This window comes from Chinchilla lanigera, unplaced genomic scaffold, assembly GCF_000276665.1.
Source record: "Chinchilla lanigera isolate Chin_1 unplaced genomic scaffold, ChiLan1.0 scaffold00057, whole genome shotgun sequence".
NCBI lineage: Eukaryota > Metazoa > Chordata > Mammalia > Rodentia > Chinchillidae > Chinchilla > Chinchilla lanigera.
This window is the reverse complement of record NW_004955458.1, coordinates 10,889,961-10,913,199: the sequence shown is the minus strand read 5'-3', so window position 1 is coordinate 10,913,199 and position 23,239 is coordinate 10,889,961. Positions and strand designations below refer to the sequence as shown.

Genomic DNA, 23,239 nt, shown 5'->3' with positions numbered 1-23,239 from the left:
CTTTCATCCTCCAGAAAGCCAAATATAGGCTGTTCATTAATCTGCTTCTAAAATACTAGCAGAGGGCGCACAAGGGATGCAGCCTTTGCACCTAGGTGCACTCACTAGGGTGGGAACCTCCAGGCCTGTGTGGAGGTTCAGGTTCAGTCCCTGACTTTTCCTTTGCAATACCAAATGCCAACCTATCCTTCACTCTCTGATTTCAAATCACTAAATCTGGGAGTTTTATGTAAATATATCTAGAGTCTTGCCATTAAAATTTGGCCTGCAGTTTGTAGCAGTACAGGCGATTGTTAGAAAAGCAGTCTTGGTCTTTGCCCTTGACAAAGAATTCAGAATCCCGAGTTTAAAAGGAATCCACAGGGGAATCATATGTACACGAAAAGTCTGACATGCACTGCCCTAAAAATGAAAGGGCCTTGAAACCCTGTCCTTCGGGGGTGCTATTTCCCTAAGCAGGCCAGAGGACTTGGTTAAAACTTACTTGATTTAAAAAAATCGCAATGTATCATCTATGACATCACAATGACAAACAGAAGCAAAAGACAATTGTGAAATGCAGCGATCGGTCTCAACATTAACGCATTTGCAGTGATATCAGCTGCACTGAAGTATGGAGAATGATTCATTTGGAGCTAATTTAGAAATTCTAGTCACAAACGAACAAAGCTCTCTTTCATTCCAGTTGCTCCTCACAACCCATTATGGTCCTCCGTAGCAGTTCTGCACACATCAGAGGGGCTGACGAATTACTGTATCTTTCAATAACACTGTACTTTATGAAACACAAACTCATCAAGGAAACAGGCTCATTTCTCTGAGACGCACCAGTGCTTAAAAACATCCTACTACTCCAAAAGAAGACAGATTCTAGAAGGAAGCGGATGAAGAAAGCTGCCTTATTTCGTGAGCATTGATTCCCAATGGGACTGGATAAATACATGAAATCCAGCAGAGAAAAAAGCCTATCTTTTTCCTACAAAATTCCCTTCTCTTACAACTTGAAGATAGAAACAGAGGGAGAATAAAAAGAAGGAACTATAACTACAACTACCGCTTGACTTGAAGTGTTGCAAAATGCCTACCAAGTTTTCCTTATTCCCAGATGCGTATTTCACTCCACAGGCACTGAAATGTGGCATCCTGGGAGAAGACATGTCAAGCTCACAAAAGCATCGGGACCCGTTTCCAAACCCCAGGCACCAGGTGGGTGCTGTCAGTCTGCACCCAGTGAAAGCCTTCATTTCCGAACAGGCTGGGAGGAGCCTTCGCTTAGTGCGCTATTGGGTGTCTTGCCAGGTATCTTCTGGACATGCCCTGCTATACTTAGGAGGCGTCTACGATGAACTTCGACGGGCAGTTTCCTTGTCTGATTCCTGCGGTGTGCACCAGTCTACAAGGCCACTTACGTGGCATGCTTTTACTAATTCTGATATGCAGCATTTCCACATTCTAGGTTTTCCAAGCATTTTGAACTTTTAAAAGTAGTAAGAGGGGCTGGGGATTTAGCTCAGCGGCAAAGCGCTTGCCTGGCAAGCGCAAGGTCGTGAGTTTGGTTCCTGGTACCGGAGAAAAACCAAAAAAAAATTTAAAAATAAAATAAAAAAATAAAAGTAGTAAGAAATGGGGAGCATTTTTTTTTCAATTTCCCTTGAGACAGCGAGGCTAGCTACGGAATTATATTTCCCCCATGCAAACTAGAAGCTGAAATGACACTGAATATACTAAGAGTCAAGATATTTGGTTTAAAAGATCTACAGTAATTCTATGGTGCTTATGAATTATTCATGATATGAAAGGCCAGCTTTTGCACAAAGGGTTGAGTTATAACCCAAGTATATTTAATGATGAAAATACACAAGAAACCAATGAAATACTTCACGCGAACAAAGCAGTGTAATTCTGATGACCGAAAAAACTGAGTTAAAATTATAGATCAAAATCTGGGGGGAAACACTGAAGAAGGGTGTTGTTTTTTTAAAAATATCCAAATGTTGCCAAGATAGAGCTCACCAGACACTCATCACGGCTAATTTCCTTAGGCAAAAGGGCTGCAAACAGAATCAAAATGAAGATGAAATCCAAGTACCGAGGGCTGTGAACACTTGGTCCTGTCCCAAGCACTAAGAGATGGCCGAGGGTTACATGGTGAGCACCACGCCAGGGGTAGCGCACAGCTCTTGCTAAGGGTGCCTTTGCTTTCTCGTGCTGCATTAACTCCACGACATAAGGTACCCTAGTGAGGCAGAAGTTTCCTATCAAGATAGGCCTTAGCACAACGGAAAGGTACAGGGAAGAAACCTGACTTGAAGTCTGCAGAACAGAAATAGTCAATGTCATCTGCGGGGCCCCTTTGGAAGTGCCCAGAGGGCGGCCCCGAGCTCCCGTGAGCCCCCACGATTAAGCAGCTGTCATGCGAATGGAATGGGGGGCGGCGGGTGTTACCTGCTCTGCAGAAGTATTCTACGTTTACTTCTGTTCTCTGGCCTCTGTCTGAGAGATCCGTGTGATCTTGTTTCCAGAATTCTATCTCTAGGTTTTATAAACTTGGCCCTGACATTCCAAACGCAAGGGTGTCCTTATTGTACAAGCCAAGCGAACTGGGAATTTTAGAAGACAGCTTCCCCAGCACCTTGAGTGGCTTTCAAAGTCCAGAGGAAGCTAAGTCCAGAGTTCTGCACAGGAGTCCCATGAAGAAAGTGGATTTCTTCTGAGTGAGACTCCCTGTGTCATTCACTGTTTTCCTTGTTAACCCAGAAACTACAAACCCTAGGAACTACAGACACAGTTAGGGAGAGACAAGTGTCTCACAGGACTAAACTGGCTGTTTAGGCTTCTACAGCCAACTTTTATATACCTATCTTCATGTCTGGTTGCTGACGGTTCACAAAGAGCCAGAGATTCAATTTTTGCTGCTACTTTAGCAACTACAGATAAGCACTAGTAAAACCTGTTCTGAGTTTTCTCTTGAGTAATGAAAAGGTCAAAATATACCTCTGCGTGATAGGAACAGATACAAAGCAGGGACCAGGGAAATGACGCTGTGTATGCCTGAGTCAGGGAGTGTGGTGAGGGACGTTTATTGCCTGGGGCATCTCCCACCCATCAGGATGGCTTTTCTCAGCCAAATCTCTGCACCCATCCTGAGTCAAATCAACAGACAGTAAAGAGAACAAACAAGACAAGCCCAAGTATATACTGACCATACCATAACGGCAGGGAGAAATGAAAGGGTCAGAGGAATACAGTCTGGAGGGAAAAGGGCGTTGCTCTTTTATACAGAGTGGCTGAGCGGGAACATGAATGGGAAGACGGAATTAAGTCCTGCAAAGCTCCAGAAGAAAGAGTGCTCCAGGCAAAGAGCACCAAGACCCAAGCAACCAACATGGCCGCCATGTGGGAGGGAAGAAGGCTGGTGTTCCTGAGACGTGGCGCTGAGGTGAAGTTGCTGGGGCTGGCAGTGAGGGGAGGGTCGGCACATGTTCACAGAGGGCTTAGTGAATAGTTCGGACTTAATTCTAAGGGCAATGGGAGGCCTCTGGAGAACTTCAGTCAGGGATTGTCGCGTCCAATTTTTGTTTTTTTTTTGAACTCTGGATGCTTGGGAGGAGAATGCGCACTTGGAAGGTATGAGCAGAAGAAACTGGGGACATCTGGGAAGGCAGCGCCGTGCGGGGAAGAGACGAGGCTTCGTGTGGGAGATGGGCATGTCTGAGACAGTCAGAGGTGGGGCCGCAGGACCTCTGACACATTTACATGTGGGGCGTGACAGGACGGGGTTCTGGCTTGTGCGGGTGCGTGGAGAGTGACGTCATTTTGAGGCATGAAAGACGGGAAGAAGAAAGCTACGTGTGAGCAGGGTGGTAACAGCAGCGGTAGATGTATCTAAAAAGTGTGTTCAGGAGTTTGACACATACAAGAGGCCTATTAGATATGAGGCGTCCGGTACACAATGGGACGTAAAATCTGAAGTTATGGACATGCTCAAGGCTGGTAATAAAAATGGAGGAGCTAAGGGACAAAGCAAAAGACAGAAGGCCAAGGATCATCCTTGAGGACGTCCAACATTCCAAGGAAGACAAGCAAGTACTGACCAGGGGAAGAAAGGACAATCTGTGCTGTAAGAGGAAGCAGTTTCCTTTAAGCCAAGGCCGTGCCAACTCCACCGGAAGGAACTTAAAATGCCAGTGACTCCAGTTATCCAACTCACTTCAGTGTTTAAATACTCCTTCTCGCGCGACTGATTAAAAACACACCTAAATGAGTTTACACGCTCATTACAATATCCTCTCTCTAATCTTTCTAATCAGACTTCAGATCTAGTGGGGAATGCAGTATTACAAGTTGGCAGGTTTTCTCGCATAAATCTTAATACCATTGTATATGAGGAAAAGTCGAACTAATTAAGGAAATTCTGAACTCTGAATAAGTTGCTTTTTAATTAAATGCATGTCCTAAGAGACAAAAAAACAAGGCTACAAGCTTTAGCATAGCTGATTAGTCAGAAAACGATAAAATAAAGAGGGCATGGGATATATGATGCAATCTAATTTCAATCTAATTCTGCATAAATGGTCAGTAAAACACATGTGACAGATATCCCTATAAAGAAAATCGGCTAGAGTGGGAGATTATTCCCCGGCAACATGTCATAATAGTAACAAAGATTTATCCTTCAAGCTCCAAAGTGACCTGCAAACTTTCACAGGGAGAAATCTGAGACCATGAGACTGTACTGGATGACAAGTACTTTATTTTTACTTGGCAGGGGCTCTCCAACAAAGCGGCAGTAGACTTTATTGCTAAGGTCTTTGAGTTCATCTTGAAAATGAAGAACTGGACCGGATGGGGCTACATTACTGGTGATGCAATTTTTTAATCTTTTTTTATTTTATGGAAAAAAGTAAAGCAAAATTTCATAGAAAAATAATAAAATAACAATAGTTAATACATGGAGTATTGATATCTTTAAATTGTTAATCTGAGTACAAGAGATGCAATCTTCATGTTAGTTGTTTTAAGAACTCCAGGCTTACAGAGTGGTGAATTTGATTCTAGATCTGAGGGATTTTAGCATTAGGACTTGGACTCTTTTCTAAGAATTGCTCTTTGCAAATCACTGTCATTCGAAACTCTCAGCATTCAATTACAAATATTGCTGCCTAAGATTTTTCTTTTAATTGTCATTATGACTTTCACATGATATATTACAGATTCTTTTTCACCTCATACTGGGAATAATAACGATCATACATATGAAATCTAATATTTACAAACTACAATTTATTTTCCTTTACAATCATATCTTTTTTTTCTTCCCAAACCAATGAAATGTCCTTTGGCCAAAACATGCAACGTATTTCTAACAATTCATATTTATTCTTTAGAATGACATCACTGAAATCCTTATTTATTAGGAAATTAACTCTGTTCCACTTTCAACTTGATTCCAAAAGCTAACTCTCTACCAACCAAAATTTACCTAGGATTTCCACTAGAGACAGAGCAGAAACCCTCTTAGCAAACTTCTGCTGAAGCGACACTGTGACGTCACAGCTGGCTCAGTCCCTAAAGCAGGGTCAACAGGCTGTGACTCAGTAAGTTTGATCGCAGCACAACCATTGTGTCTTCTGCACAAGTGTGGAATAGTTGTGACAGAGACCATATGGCTCACAAGCTGAATACTGCTTTTTGGCTCTGTCCAGAAGTTCATACACTTGCTAAAGTATAGTGACCGCTGTCCACGCACTGTGCGCACGCCCAGCTAGTGTGTACTAACACTCCTGCACCTTTCTGCTGCAACGCCGAACCTGTACGCAATGCCTGTCACACCTATTTTTAATTTTTTTGCGGTAATGGAAATTGAACCAGTGTCTTTGCACTGAGCTATAGCCCTAACCTTTTACATTTTTTTATTTTAAGACCAGGTCTCACTACGCTACCTAGGGGGGACTTGAACTCATGACCCTCCTGCCTTAGCCTCCCAAAGTGCTGGGATTACAAATGTGTGCCACTATACTCAGTGCATTTGTATTTACAATAATTACAGTTTAAATATTAAATAAACTGATAAAATAAGCATGAGGGGGCACAAGAATAAATAAAATTATTACAAATGAAGTAAAGGAGTGAAGATTGTAAAAATATGGTAAATACCCAGAATATTGTTTCCTTCACATACAATAACTCAAAACCAGAAATCATAGAGAATACACATGGAAGTGACTCTGTGAAGGAAAACTCCTCAGGACTCTGTATAAAAATCGTAATATTAAAAGACTGTAAGTACATGGGTAGGCTTTATTTAGGTTAAAAATATTTAAGGTATATTTTTGCCATTTTTATAACTTTCTAGTTTTCTTTTTAAAATGTAAAGTATGTCACGCATACAGAAAAGAACAAAAAGAGATAAAACATTACTTAGGAGATAGAGGAATCAGAGTCACAACGGGGTAAGTCAGAGATTTTAGCACTGCTACCGGTGAGTTAAACAGATCTTATCACATGCCTGCGTAAAACGCGGGAGCATCAGCTGGGATGTGTTCTATTATAAAATGGTTAACTTGAACTCATCAAGCACTTCTTTATGGAGTTCACTATGGAGTTTACTTTGTAGGAAGCACAAAGAGGATAGAGAAACAGGATAGATAAATGACACAGCCAGGAGGGGACCAGACAAATTCAGAAACTGGAGCTTTCTGAGGAACAAGACATATTTTGGGGTCAGAGCGGAAATAGGGTATGATCATTAGAGGAAACACCTACTGAGACAGAAAGATGGAGAGGAGATAGGTTTCAGAGGGGCCTGTGAAATGTGATTAAATACTGCCACCCTGGTCTAAAACTGTGGGGGGTCCACAGAAAGTCTAGGTTTTGCTAGTGATGACCTCAGAGGGTAAAAATGTGCTCATTTTATTTTGGTTGGTCGTATTTTAGTTCTCTACAACATGCATGCGCTTCTTATATAATAAAAATGAATACCTTAAAAATACATGTTCTATGGAAATTTATGACTTCTTCGTGATAGCAATAGAACCATTCATGATCTATTGCTGGGGAAGAGCGAGCTACTGACAAGAGCAGAAGCTAAGGGGAAACTGGAGGTTTATGTACAGAGGTCTCAACTTTAAATTCTATGACTTTTATGATTCTAATGCTTGGTTTAATCAGATACATTTACTACTTTTTATGTCATTTCTCATACAAAATGCTATGCATTGAAGACATCCTGACTTTTTCCTCACTGGAGGAATACCAATTCTCATTACTATTAGATAGCTCAGGACAAAATGCCTTGTGTCAAACAAACTCACAGAGCATAAAGCAGTCTGAAGTGCCTTTGCATAATAATCAACCAGTTTATTTTTCACCAGAAGGGTCAAGCTTAACGGTTTTTAGGATCAACACTATACATGCAAATTGGATTCCTACAAAACAAACAGCCATCTTAGAGCACACATAGCCACAGCTGATTGCCCTAAAAGTGAATCGAAGAACAGGTAAATTATTTTTACTAAGACAGTACTAAACTCAGTTGACTATAACAGCAAACCAATTGCATGTCATTTCTTTCAAAATTCATGTTTAAGATAAATTATTTGAGAATTATTCACTTTTTAAATTTAAGGTTGATCTTCTCAAAGTACAATGTTGTTAAAAAACTGAAAATCAGGTGGTACCTTAACTGTTATTTAGATCAGAGTTAAGTGGATCTGGAGGTTGAAAATCTAAGTTTTGAAGCCTACTGCTTACTGTTATTACTACCTTAGGCAAGTCACGTAGCTTAGCTAAGCCTCAGCTTTTACTTTGTACTTGTCATTTTTTAACCTACAAATTCGAAAAAGCAGTTTTTATCTCACAGGGTTTAAAATTAGATGAGATCTGCTAAGAAACCTACCTGTCACACGGTAAGAGAGGAGTAACTGCCCATGACCATGATGCTGACATTCACGATCCCGACATGCTATTTTTGTCCTGTACATTTCAAAAAGATCCATCTTTGCATCTCCACAAATGTCCTTTAGTTACCTAAACCCTATTAGATGAAGCCACTACCGCCTCACCCGGCATCACCTCACTGCAGGGCACTATGCCTAACCTAGGAGTCTTCTGTCAGGACCCAAATCTTCGTCTATCTTTGTTTTCTATTTGCTGTATCAATATATTTTACATTCTGCTAGTTCTCACAGGTCTGTCACCACCACACCAGTCCAAGCCAGCATCATCGTTAGGCTGGGCAACTACAAAACACCTCCCCAAAATAAAAAACCAAAAACCTCTTGATACAGTTCTCTGTGTTCATGCCTGCCCTCGTCTGGCTTCCACTCAGCTGCCAGAGTCTTTACAGTGTCCATCAGGCGGGGCCCCTTCCCCGCTCAAAACCTCCAGTGGTTTCCTACCACACAGATCCAAGCCCACTCACTGCTCAGAAGCACCTAAGGGAGCAGCGCTCTGCTGACTTCCTCTCCCAGTCCTCCCCTCCATGCCCACGCAGCTCCAGCCAGGCTGGTCTTTCGCGTGTGGTGAGCGAGGTGAGCCCGCAGGACACTCCTCTGCCTGAACGCGCGGCGCCTGTGGAAAACACCCTGCCTAGCCAATGCACCTCCACCTTCTGGGAACGCGCCCCTGCGGTGGCGACAGCCCTCTCCCTGCAGGAAACACACCGCCTGCAGAGCACACCTCTGCTTCCACAGCGTCCACCCTGCTCCTCCTCCCGCAGGCGGGTTCCTTCGCCAGGTGGCCATGCAGTTCCCCTGCTAACTTGGTCAAATATCAGGCTTTCCTTGATCACCTGTCAAAAGTACATAGGTCTTTTCTATTTTTCTTTATGGCACTGTCACTACTTATTTTACATATGTGCATGTATGTGTATGCATGTAAATTTGTTTACAGTCCGTTTCCCAGCACATACATAAACTCCATGACAGTGAGGACTTTGTTTCGGTCATTGCTGGATCCCCATTGTCAAAAGAAAAACAAAACGATAAAGGATGGATGAAATGGAAACAAAGCTCTGTAAATAAGAAGGGGAAGAGGAGATGAAGGGAGGGCAGGGCACTGGGGGAAAAGGAGGCACCAGGATATGTCACGTACAGGCTCAGCTTCCCTATGATGAGCGTGATCATTACGCGTATCTAACTTGTACCCAGAAGACTTAATTAAATATAAAGTAAAATGGGAAAAAAGGCATAGTGCTTGGCAAAAACAGACACATGGGTCAGTGGGACAGAACAGAGGGTGCAGTGGAACAGAAGACAGAAACTGCCCCAGGCACATTCAGCCCCCTGATCCTCGATAAACAGGTCAAAAACTCACCCTGGAGGAGGCAGTTTCTTTAATAAATGGAGCTGGGAAAACTGTTCACCCCATGAGGAACCTTATCTCTCACCTGTACTAAAAAAAGTCAGAATAGATGGAAGATCTAGACACTAAAATAGAAATAATGACTCTGTGGGAGATAAAATGGGTAAAACTCTTGAAGACACTGGCAAAGACAAGGACTTTCAGAGCAGAACCTCAATTGCACAAGAAGTAACTTCCAGAACCAACAAACAGGATTGTATCAAATTAAAAAGCTTTTGTACAGCAAAGGAAATAACAGAATGAAGAGACAACCTAGAGAAGGGGAAAAAACTTCTACCAGATACTCTTCGGACAGAGGACTGAACTCAAAAGATTACACTTCCCAAAAGAAAAGACCCAGCCAAAAAATGATCAAGTGAAGTAAATAAACACTTCTCAGAAGAAGTACCCATGGCCAATAAGTAAATAACAAAATGTTCAGCATCTTTGGCCATCGGACAAGTACACATCAAAGCAACGCTGAGCGTCCGTCCTACCCTAGAAAGAACGGCTATCAGCGCAAACCCTTAACACAAGGAATGCTGGTGAGGCTGTGGGGAGGAGGGACCTTGCCATAGTGCCGATGGGAACCTAAATTAGTACAACCACTATGGAAATCAACGTAGAGAGCTCCCAAAGAATTTAAAACAGAAATCTGACCCAGCTGTACCTCTTCGGGGTATCTTCCAGAAGATTTGAGGACATCATGTTATAGTAGCCCATGCAAACCATGCAAAACATGCAGACCCATGTTTACAGCAGCACAACTCACTAGAGCTAAATCTTGGAAGTAGCCTGTATGTCCATCCACAGGTGAATGCATAAAGCAAGTGCGATATGTACACACAATGGACTACTTCTGAGTCATAGAGAAGAATAACTTTGAGTCATGTGTAGGAAAAGGGATGCACTTCAAGACCATAATGTTAACGGAAATAAATCAGATATAGAAGGTTAAATGTTGCAATGGTTTGTCTTATAACAGATAGGATACAGAAAGGTCAACTTTTTACAGATGGGAGGGAGCGTAAAAAAGACTAAGATGTGGTAAGTATATGTACCAACTTCCCACAATGAATATATTCAATATGTATTGCAAACTTGTACTAATAAAAAATGGTGTTTCATACCTTGTAGGTATTAAAGAAATACTTTTTAACACATGGAGTTTTCCTTGTGCGAAAACTGGGTTAGCCCACTATTCCAAGGACTACTTAAGTTCTAATCTGAACAAGAACATGGGCAAGCTACACAGAACTAATTCTTTTTATATACTATATGGTTTGTAGAGGCCTTATAGAGCTAAGTTTAAAAACAGTGGCCATAAAACTTTTTATTTTATGCAGGAAACTTGGTCGAATATTTTATTTAGGAACTCTACTAGCAGTCTTACAGAAAAACTTTTATTTCACCACAGTGCTAGAAGAAATGAGTACTAAAAACAGCAACGAAAGTTTCTGCGTTTACAACCAGAGTGATAGCAAATTGGCTGAAATATTTGCAGATGAAAACAGAAAAAAGTTTTCCCACGTTTTATTTATTACTGCATGGTCTGTACAAAGAAATTGTTCTATGAGCTAAACTTGTTGTGAGGCTAAAGTAAAAGGAAAAAATACATCAAGAGTGTCACAGAGCTAAAATAATTCCCTCTCTCAAGCTCGTTTGGGATTCTTTCATAAAAATCGCAAACCAGCTCTAATTTAAACAGCTAAATACGCAAGGCTTAGATTTACCATAAAAATAACGTTGCTTTAACCTAACTATGTTTAATTACTTTGAGTCATAAAATATAATTTTACAATATCATAAAACTGTTGGATCCAATAATACAAAGCAAAATATAAATCAATTTACAGCAGATAACTCTCAGAATTTGTATCCCTTTATCTGTGCTTTTCTTATGGAACTTGGTGCTTTGCCGTAAACACTGGGTTAATGTAATTGTGGATATATATTCGGAGATTTCTAAATGCACACAATGATTGCTTTTTATATCATATCCTAGCAAAAAAGGAGAGACTTAGACAAATCTGTAAAAGTGGTCAATGCGGACTCTATGTCGCACCCCTGTATTTACCAGGACCCTAATGAAGCTATCATCTGTACAACCATTGCTTAGCACCTTTCTTCTCCACATGAAATTCCAGATGGTAAGGACTGACCGTGGCTTCAGAGAAATTCCCAACAGTGAGGCCCAATAAACATATTCTGAATCATCAAACTCAGGGCTGTGCTACTGCGTAATCTGAAAATCGTCAGGTCACCTTTCCACATGAGTTTACCAGGCATTTACGTCTTCCCAGAGCCTAACAGTTCGCTTCTCCCTGATTTTAAGCGACACGTATTTTCACAGGCATCTCACAATTCACAGTGGGTGCCAACCTTTCGGCTTGCTTGGGGTACGCTGTGCGAGAGGAGGAATTATCTTGGCCCACATATAAAACACATAATATAGTTAAATTACATCAGGAACACAACTTCTTTTAAAATATATTTTATTATAACATTTCCAGCACTAGTGATGTTGTGTGTGTAATTATAATGCTATCATGAGCAAAACATGGTTTGACATATTTTTGTGCTATTTTCACTTCTTAAATTATTTTACAAAATAATGCAAGCCCAGGTTTAATAATTAAATAAGAGAACCCGCATGTCTGCCTAGTAACAGTGAACGCCCGTCGTCGCAGGCGCACGCCCCTGTAGGTAGGTTACACTTCTATCGTGGGTTTGTCATGTGACGTCTGTACACACCGGGCGGGGGGGGGGGGGGGGAAGGCAGGCACGGATCTGTGCCATTCGCTACAGAGCATTCCGTCACCACCCATGCAATCCACGCCCGAGCCCAGGCACCTGACTCATGAAAGAGACTTCCAAACGCCTTAACGACAAATTGTGAGGAGTTTACGATCCCGTGGCACTGCAAAACTAGCTGTCCCGAGTAGCAAGCAGCCCACCTGCTATGGGCTGAATGTTTGGTCTACGTACCATGCCCAGTCGCATTGGAAGTATTTTCTTTTTCTGAGTATTACATAATACAACAGTATTTTAGTAAATGACGGTACTTTCCAGCGAGTGGACTACAGTTCTGGTCAATTCCATTCTAATATAGAAAACACAAAAACTTCAAGTACTTACATCAATTAAATCCGAAAGGTCATGAATATAATACTTGAAAACAGAGGCATTGGTTGCTTCGAGCGTTAGGAGATATTCATTCCGGGCCTTAATGGATTTTAGCTTATTTTCTGAATACTTAGCTTGTCTCTAGAAATGAAGAAGATCCAGGCATTGGCAAAGATGGCAGAATCGTTTAAAAATAAGCCAGAGAAACATACATGAATGTTTATTAATCTAAGCAATGTACGCCGCATATACAAATGACCCCGGGAGTGCTCCGTGAAAAGTACATTTGAAACTGATTTAAATAACAAACTAAAATTACCCAGCTACGGAGAATCATAACAATGTAGTTGGGCTGCAGGCCCATTTACAATGCAATCCCTTTGTGAATACCCAAGTTCTCCACATTTGTACTGAACACTTGGCATTCACCACGGAAGGGTGGCCAGCTGTTACTACATGATTTTCATGTGTCTTAAGCATTTTCCGTTCCCATAGGAGGAAGTGCATGTCTTTCAGTAATCATTTGCAAATGTCTGTGTATCAGCTGTTGCATAGGTTCTCAGTACTGTACTGCCTCCTCCAATGAGGACAGAAGGGTTTTGCGATGTATCTTTACTTACCTTTTCTTTCATTTTTTCTATTTTCTTTACAGAGCTGCGGCGCTGATGTCTCTCTTCTAGCCTGATATGGAAGACTGGATCCCCAGATCTTCCGATTTGCTTCTCCTCTTGCTTCTCAGCCTCTTTCAGCTTGCTCTCTGCACTGATACTCTCCGTGTGATACATGTGGTACGTCTTCATCACCTGGGGAAAAGGGTGCCAGCTGTTAAGGGGTGTCTGCCTGTAACTTACACGGTGAAAGGGAACCATGACATGACACATGTGTTAAAAAGTCACCTTCCAACTGGTGAAGGGATGTCAGATTATTGGTAAAACACATGAATTACGGCCCTATTGCTGCTACATAAACCAAAGAAATATGCAAATTTACCTGCCAGAAAAAGGCACTTAGTGGATAGGCTTTGACGAGAAAATGATTTGCACTGAATCCTATGCATACTTCTCAGTGTGCTTGAAAAGTTCTCTTAAGCTTCAAAGCATTTCTCTAAAGCCTCCCCTGCACTATTCATTTGCAGTCCAAACCATGTCCTCATGGATAAGAGTTGGCCCAACCGCAACCCCAACTGAGGAGAGCTCTTACTAAAGGAAATGTATTGCACAAAAGCTACTTGTCAAAATACCAAATGTAAGTATGAGGGTTCATACACAGTTTTAGTTTTTTTTTTATAATTGTTTTTCTGGCCACAAAATAATACTGTATATCCAAGTACAAAACAAATGATATATATAAAAAAAAAAATCACTGTTAAGATTTGGTATATACCCTTCCAATCTTTGTCCTACAGAAAGTAACAACACACACACACACACACACACACTCATGCTTCATTTTATAAAATACCATACATCATTTCTCTTTTAAAAAAATTGGCATTATCTTATGTATATAATTTTAATGAGCCTTTTCACAATATATTAGAACATTTTCCTATATCACTAAATATTCCCATAAAACATAATTTGAAGGACTTTACAGTATTTCTTAATAAGACTTGGCATATTTACTTAACCAAAACCATACTGTAAACATTTTTGGCTTATTCCACTGTTTTGCTTTAGAAAGCCTCTTTTCCTCCCTTAGACTGTAAGCAGGCCACCGCGTCCTAGGCCAGGGCGGCGCTCACACCGTCTCCCTGCGCTCCTCCTGCCCAGGATGAGGATGTTTACCAAGTGAGGACCCTGGCCCCTGGCTGAGTCGCTTCATTAAACTTCTCAACTTCTCAAGTTGACACAATGTCCCAACCTTACAGTAATGAAATTTTTTTTTTCTCATTTCAAAGGTAAATTTTAAAATAGTTTGGAAGCATCACTGGGATGAATGAGTTTATTAAGTCAGATTATAAAATAAGGTAGAAAACATCCTTTCTTAAATCGGCCCCTCCAGTTCAAAGACACAATCCAAAAATGGGCATCAGAGATGAACACACGCTTCTCGGATGAAGAAATACCAACAGCAAATAAATACATGAAAAAATGTTCAACATCATTGGTCATTTGAGAGATGCAAATTCAAACAACACTGAGATTCCATCTCACCCCAGAAAGAACAGCTGTCCTCAAAAAATCAACCAATAGCAAATGCTGGAGAGGTGGTGGGTAAAAAGGAACCCTTCTCCACTGCTGGTGGGAGTGTAGACTGGTGCAACCTCTGTGGCAATCAGTGTAGAAAGTACTCACAAAACTAGGATTAGAGGTCCCATTCAACCCAGCTATTCCCTTCTGGGTGTCTCCCCAGAAGAATCAAAAACATCTTACAACAGCGGTATATGTGAGCCCTTGTTTGTAGCAGCACAATCTGTAGCAGCTAAATCTTAGAAACAACCCAAATGCCCATCAACCAAGGAATGCATAAAAAAGATGTGGTTTTTTAATAAACTGGAGTACTACTCAGCCATAAAGAAGGATAAACTTGAGACTTTCATAGGTAAATGGATGCAACTCGAGACCATACTCATGAGTGAACTAAATTACAATCATATGTGTAATCATCATATTGTCTCTCCAGTGTGAGAAGCTAAACGAATAAGTAAGATCCAAAATGTACAACAGATATTGTGAATTGTGAAGAAACTGTTCAAAAGAAAAGAGAAATTGATGGGGGAAAGGGGAAAAGAAGGAAGGGAAAAGGAAAAAAACAGTTATACTGCTAATTTCTCTTAGTTCACTGAAAAGAAAGTTTTGCGCTAATAGTGTTTGGACAATATTTCATGCCTAGATCTTGTACTCTGAATAACTACTATGAAGATATCAATAGCAATGTATTAATTCTCATCACTCTCCTGTTAGCCTGGACACATGTTTAAAATAACCACTTTGAAGGGTAGAACATGGGACTAGAGAAGAGCCTTTATTATTTTCATGAAACCTGATAATGTCCTCTCTTAAAAACGCAGAGAAAACACTGAGCAGGAACTAAGGGTTAAGGTATGAAGCAGGGGCAGCTTTTCCTGAGCCACGCGGCCCTGGAAAGTTCTCTGTTTTCAGTAACTACTGAACCTGTGGGGCGGGTTCGGTTGGCAACTCCAGTTTAAAAAAATAAAACAGTGCTGGGAAGCAGCTGGGCAGCTGAGCCACGGCAAGGGCGTCGCCCTGCAGCTGGGCACACAGCGAGGTCAGTGAAGCTACTACACACCTGCATGGCTGGGCTTGGCTCTGTGCACGCTCCCTGCCTGGAGGAGCCACACCCCCTGAGGTCCTGGTTCAGTTACATCTTAAAAAGAGGCTGAAAAAGCCCAAACACACACCCAGGCCCCGCTCACGGAGTTACCTAGCTGCTAGTGTTCTTGCTGCTAATAGCCAGGGAGGCACAAAGCTGACTCCCATCACACTCCAACGCGAAAACATCCCACACAGCCCTGGATTTCTTAGAAATACTTATGCTCAGTACGTCGTAAAGGAAAGACCTATCTTCCTGACGCTTGTTTACCTTGCATACCTAGGACTAGCGTAAGGAGGTAATACGCACAAGCTAAGCCTTAGAACAGGAGAAATATCCCAAGCTACCTGCCAGCATGGTATTTCTTGTTAAATAGCCTGGATCAAAAGGAAGACATTTAAGTCTGAACACTCACACGCAAGAGATTCAAAGTTCTTACAACAATGGAGTTCAGCACAACCGTGGAAGATTCTCTACCTAGTTTAGTGCTGACTTCCAGAGAGTAAGTGTCTTTGTTCAGTTTTCCAATTTGATTTAGGATTTAGACTCTTCTTTCAAATCTTAACAGTTACAATAAATGAATTTTAAAAACTGAAAGCTTTTAATTCTAATTAGATACTGATTACAACTACAAATTGCATTATTAAAATGTATGCTGTTGTGAGAGGTCAAATGTCTTTTGTATTTAAAATTAAACAACAGCTTTTTTTCCTCCAGATAAAAAACCCTGTATTTATAAAGGTGCATTTTGATTGTATACTATAAAGTAAGAGCTTCTTCCTCAAACCAAGTTTTTACATATCAATTAGCATGACAGAAGTCCTATTTCAATTCTTCTCTACTAAGATTTCATTCATAATCCCCTATTCAAAAGACTGAACTTATCTTTCCTCAATTGCAGGAAAAATATAGCCAAGTAGAAAATGACCCATATGGACTTCCTTATAAGACTGAGAATTTCTATATAGTCACTTTTGCACAGAAGCTGTGGATATTTTTTTTTCTTACCAAAAGGCCCAGATCATGCCTCTGACACTACTCTTGTACTTTAAATCAAAATAATTACAATACCTCTAGTAAATACCAATAGTATTAAAAATTATTATGAATCGAAAACATATGTATTGGAGAAGCTCAGTGGAGTGACTTTTGGTTTAGAAGTTAGAAGACACAGATCCCAGGAAAAGATCTCCAAGCACTACATGTGAGGAAGTTATATAATGCCCCTGCTTACCTTACTGTAAGCAGATATGGATACTAAATTGTGTATCCATAATTGTTTAACCTAAACTTTACTGGGTACTTACTTTATACGTGTATATATAACACCATTCCTGCAGATACACACACAGTAGGCCTACTATGCGCTAGACATTGGCCTAAGCACTTACAAATAACTTATTTAATCCTTGTGAGGTAAGTACTTTTACTTTCCCATTACTGAGATGATAAACCGAGGCACACAGAAATCAGATAACTGGCTCAAGGACACACAGCTGTTAACGGGCAGAACAATGTTTGGAGCCGAAAGAGTCTGACTCCAGATGAGGTGTTCTGGACTGCTGCACCATAATCTTTGAAGTCTGATGCCTTACACAATCAGAAGGCCTCTTCACCTAGGGAATACAATTACTCTTGGTTAGAGGAGGCGAAGAGAAATTAAAAGGTAATTATTTATTCAACATTTGCTTGGTGCTTATAAGGTACAGATGAGCACTTTTCTTCAAACAAAGGTCTGTTTCCTGTTTTGTAACAGTTTGCGGTTTTGGAGACTGAAATACGGGCCTTAGATATTTGGCGGGCACAGAGGGAGGGAGGGAGCATTTACGCTGGGAAGACGCGAGCAGCGACGGCCCGGTGGGAACAGAGAACGGAGGCTCACGCAGGCGGAGGGGTGCAAGCAGACCAAGACGGCAGACAGAGCAGAGCTTGAAAGTGGACAGTCTGGGTAACTGGGCTGCGGGATTAGACCGGTTATGGTGGCACAGGCTGGATGGGAGAGCCCTGAAACTCCAGCGAAGAAGTGTACAATTTCCAGGGGTCTGCGACTGCACGGAGGTGTACGCAGCATGGGCAAAGCAGTACCTTGGCAGTACCCTGGCGAAGATGAGCAGGATGGCTGGGGTATGCAGTGGTCCCACTTTGTGTGGGAGAAGAGGAAAAGAGAATCAAAATGATAACAAGGCCTTTTCTCACTTTATCACTGTCTTTGACCTTTTCTTACACCTGACATGACTTTCTCCGCCGTGATGTTCAAAACTTGAACAGACCGAACACCTGCCCCAGCAGCACACTGGTCCCACTCGGGGTCGGTCACTTACGCCCACTTCATCAAAATCTGTGCCGTCCTCTTCCTGATTTTCACCAAGCCAGTGCCTCTGCCTGGACGCCCTTTCCCAGGCCCTGCTTTTGTTTTTGTCTAGACCCACCCTCCAGCACGGCAGAGCCTCCGCCACGTGATACAGATATCTGTGTGCCAGTCATCTGTACTGCAGCTGTCCTATGAGATCAACTAGCTGCAAACAGAATCGTAGCTATCTGCAGACCCTTAACACTGCGCAGAATACCATGTTACAGTCACACGGACGAGTAGTAGGTACGATACTGACAAAACCGACGTTTGGTGGGAAACAAAGGAAGGCCGAGAACCCATTTTACTCACTTTACAGTCAGCTGTCCGTGCATTTAACTAGTGTTTATGAAGTACCTGAGTTCCTGACATTATTCTCCGCCATTCCTGACATCCAAAAAGACACTGCCGTTAAACACCTGGGACTGGTGTAACGGGATGACAGTTTTAAATCCTCCGGAAAATACAGTGTTGCAACTTGTAGCCCCTCCAAAGGAAAAAGGTGTGGTAGTCTGGCAAGAGAGGGGAGAAAAAGCAACGTGTTCGTGGCAGAATCGCCTAATTCATAGCCTAAACCCATCCCTAAAAGCTCTTCCCTGACAGGAAGATGTGTCTCCTACCCTCAATATGCAGAGGGCTCGAAACTGAGCTTGTGCAAGTGCCAGCCTGAGGAGACCACCGTTCCCAGGAGCTGCTCAGGTGCTCGGGGAAGAAACGGCCACCAGGACACGCACTGCGAGAGCCAGTTTCCCCCAGGGGCTTGTTTCGCCTCAGTCTCTCTCCAGCTTGTGCCTCTGCTCCCACACTATGACTCGGGGGTTCTTTTTCATCAGAATGAGGCAGCAGCAAGAACTCTCTAGACGAGCTCTCAGGACGCCGCTTGCTAGTGTGTCCACACCTGCCATCTCCTGCCTTCCCGCTCTCTGATGCTGGGCCAACGCGGACAAGAACAGAGCTTCTGAAGTCGGGCAGACCTGGGTGTGGGTTTCAGCACGGCAGCTGCTGGATAGGCCACTTCTCAACTTCCTGGAGCCTGTCTCCCCCAAACGGGGCAAGTGGGACCGAGCGACAGAACGCAGGACGCACACGGCAGGGCGGGCGGCTGTGACTCTGGGATGTCCCTAGGGTGTGATGGGAAGGTAAGAGAGCTGGCTTCACGTCCAGGCTCAGCACACCGGTGCGGGCCACTGTCGCCCAAGGGCAGCTGGGAAACCTGACGCACAACAAAAGCAGACCCGGTAGGCTGCTTCGGCTGTTTCCTGGTGAAACCCAAGCTCGCCAAGACCACTTACAAACGAGTCAAACACGCCTGAGAGGAGGGCGAGGAGTGGACTGCAAAGCACCTGTGTGTTCATAAAACGGGACCTGAATTCGTACTTAGAAACGCCTCCAGTCTATCTGGAATATTACATTAGGGGGACATCAGCCAGGTTTCCAGGGGCAATGTACGCCGATAGGCATTTACTCGTCCACCAATCAGCTATCGCGTGTCACATGCCAGGCGCCGTGCTCGGTTCTGGGCCAGAGATGAAAGCTGCAATCCCTACTCACCGGAGAAGACGCAAGCAAGCCCACGCTTGACATAAAACAGAGACGGGGTCAACACGCGTGGAGGTGCGCGGGGCAGAGGTGGAGCTCACCGAAGGCTGAACAGGAGTCAGGCGGAGAAGGGTCACCAGGCTTCGTCCTCATCCTCTCTTCTTTAGGTCTAGGTGCCTCGTTAGGAAGAACGGTGTCAGGGTATGTTTCATTTATATAAAGAATGCAAAGGCAGAGGAAACCAAGCCCTCACATTAATGCTCCTCAGCCCATTTCTACAACAGAGCTCTCTGCCTCTTCCTGAAGGCCCGTGAGTGACACCAGGCATTATTTTTTCTTCTCTATCACGGAGTCAGGGGTAAAAATGCTACCGAGCCCTGCTGTCGGCAGGAATGTCACAACGATGAGCTTCCACATCACTGTGGAGGGGAAGAAAGCGCCTCTCCCTGGGCTTGTACGGCTCTTCCTGTCAATGAAAAATGAGTTTACAAAATTTAACTCTGTTTACAACTCCTTCTGAGGGGCAGGGCACTGGTGGCTCCGAGCTCAGGCTCGGCCACAGAACGTCTCGGCTCAGCTCCTGTCCCTGCGCTTACAGGCTGGGTCCTCTTGGGCAGTAACTGCTAGGGCCCAGAAAAACGTGCCCCAAAACACAGTACTCCGGGTTTCAAGCTGAGAGCCCCTGAGCAGCAGCACACGGAGAGAAGCCCTCTCTTGGGAGCTCCCTTCGCTCTCTCCACGGAGCCCACAAAGGGAGCGCGTCTGCCTTCCAGTTCCTCCTCATTACCCCACCCACCAAGCAAGACTAACTGCAGATCAGAGAAGGGATTGAGAGTCTGCCATCAGATCCAGAGCCCAGATGAACTCTGTTCGAGGCCAGAGTATGTTTTTTGGGCCCACTCATTTCTTTTAAAAAACATTTACTCCTGAAATTTCCTACAACCTCCAGTTCTCTCTCCCTTATGAAGTGGGGCTTTCAACTTCAGCTACCCAGGCCTATTTCACGTTTTCATACTTTGTGTAACTCCTGCACACTCGCAGATTAATACGGCTGTGCGACCTCTCTCTCGTTAAGTTGTCTACTGTAGGTTTGTTTTACAGGCTCATGTTATTGGACCTCCAGGGCGTGGAAAGCAAGTTCCTTTTGCCCTTATGTAAGTTAACCTTTCTGTGCAGTTTCCTCACTGGTAAATTAACATTACACTATGACTCACTATGTAGGGTAGTGAGGAAGATTAAATATGTTAACACACACAGCCCAGAAAAAAAGGTGACATATAATAACTGCACAGTAAATGTCAGCTGCTATTTGAAAAAAAAACAAAACTACCATAAAATAATTCATCTTCATAGATAATGATTTCTCCAAGGTTGGAAGGATTAACATTTCTAAAAAGGTAAAAGGAGAAAAATCAGCACATTTCCACTTACGTATTAAGAACTTTACCAAAGCCTTTAATGAGCAAATAGACCAGGATGAATAATCAAATCGGATGCCACAGCCAGCTTAGCAAAGAAAGCCTGAGGTGCGTTGCGGGTACACTGAAACGAGATCAGTGTGACAGTGTGGATTTATCATCGAATTACGTTTATAATCCAAACAAATGCTTTGAACCAAAGGCATTGTCTCGAACTCTGGACCCTGCTGATGAGGGACTGACAACCAACCAAGTGACAGCGCAGTGGAGATGAGGAGGGAGAGACAGAAAGCACCTGTACAAAGGCAGGAAATGAGGCTAACGAAGATCAGGACAACAACCGCATTCTCCCCAGTGCCGTGCTAAGGACTGTGTCTCAGGAGCAATTATACAGAGACGCATTTTTAATGGGAAGAGCTTTGTCTGTGAAACAACAGACCGGGATTTTGGTCCTTGTTATGCTGCAAAACAGCTCTCGTGACCTAGCCTTCTGACCCTCAGCATGGGCTCCGCTATTAGCAATGACAAGCAGACGCGAGGTCTCCCTGCAGGACCAAAATGAGAGACATAATTAAATTAAACTACACACCTCAGACCCTTTGAGCAGTGCGGAGTGAAAGACAAAAGGTCAAAATCGACGCATAATCACAGAAGGAAAAGTGATCACACATCGTTGGGGTGCAGAAGGCTTTTTTCTCAAGAATATTTTAATAGATTGGCTAATAAAAAAAGAGTATTTGATAAAGCTCAGAGCAACTAGAGCAGGACGGCATTTAAGAGTAGGATAGTTGCTCCTCAACGTACACTATGGCTGCATCCCGATAAACTTCACTGTACACTGAAGGTATCACAATTCAAAGCTGCATTTAACACACCTAACCTACTGATGTCATAGTTTAAATGGCTCAGAACATTTGCTTGAGCCTGTGGTTGGGCAAAATCACCTAATACAGAGCCTGTTTCATAATAAAGTGGCGACGATCTCCCGTACGCAGACAGATGGATGCTTTGCAGACCCGACGGGAAGTGAAAACAAAAGCCTGTATGCCCACTGCTGGCAACACAGTCCCCGGAAGAGGACTGGCCGTGTCCCCACCAGATCACGCGACCGACAGTGGCCCTGGCCCCTGCTGCCGCCCCACACCGCAAGAGAGGCCCACGGCACACAGGGCGAGCCCAGGAAAACGCTGGAATTCAAAAGTCCAAGCATGGTTTCTGCTGCATGCCTAGTGTCCCTGCACCGCGGTGAAGTTGAAAATACCTAAGCTGAACTGCGGGAAGTCAGGGACTGTCTGCACGGAAGAAGAGGATCCACGCTGTCATGCCTGTTTTGTTTCCTGCTGGCGGCTGACCGTTTGCTGCCCCATCTGCAGGGGCCAGTGTTCCTGGAAGGAGATTCCTGCCTCTGACGGCTGAGGGCCCGAGCCGCCCCCGCGGTGACGTGCGTGGCCATGTGACTGAGACAGGCCTTCCTGAGCTCTGCTGGCCCAGCTTCCTCAGCCACACAGGTGTGATTAAGGAAAAAAATACAGTGAATTCTTATTTAAAAAGAATTTATGACAGATGGAAAAGGCACATTTCCACCGATCCACTCTAAAATACGCCCCTTTGAACACACTTCTCTCACTGCTCTCGCCACTGTCCGAGGCGGCTCTAGTTCTCTCTGTCTCCAGCTGCACTGCTGTGGCCGCCTCCGCATCCTGAATGGACTCAAGACATTTAGTTTTTGTGCTCATTTAGACTTTAGGGAAGAGCCAGAAGTCACAGGGTGCCAGATCTGGTGAACAAGGTGGATGAGGACTCACTGCAATGTTTTTATGAGCTGCCTTTCCACAGTGGCAATACATAAACACCTTGTAAGGACACAGGATTTAGAGAGCTGCTTCAGAAAATGGCAAGAATGATGTGTTTAGTATACACTACTCTTTTTTTTTCGGTACTGGAGATTGAACTCACGACCTTGCGCTTGCCAAGCAGGCACTTACGCCACTGAGCTAAATCCCCAGCCCCTAGAACGATGTGTTTAAAGTGAGGGGAAGCTGGGCATGGTGGCGCATGCCTGTAATTCCAGCACTGGGGAGGCTGAGGCAGGAGGATCGTTAAAAGTTTGAGACCAGCCTGGGCTACAAAGTGAGCTCAAGGCCAGCCTGAACTGCATAGTGAGACCCTGTCCCAAACAGACCAAAAA

General features: G+C 43.4%; 1 protein-coding gene across 2 annotated transcripts in view; it reads right to left on the bottom strand.

The window, feature by feature from the left end:
* The window catches only part of Srgap1 (SLIT-ROBO Rho GTPase activating protein 1), a 148,756-nt gene that overhangs the window by 78,301 nt on the left and 47,216 nt on the right, over positions 1-23,239 (bottom strand). For both annotated transcript variants that reach the window (XM_013520989.1, XM_013520990.1), the window contains exons 4-5: positions 13,089-13,271; positions 12,481-12,609 (exon numbers count right to left, since the gene is read on the bottom strand). In XM_013520989.1, coding sequence (XP_013376443.1) covers positions 12,481-12,609; positions 13,089-13,271 — 312 coding nt within the window. The remainder of the gene's footprint in view (positions 1-12,480; positions 12,610-13,088; positions 13,272-23,239) is intronic.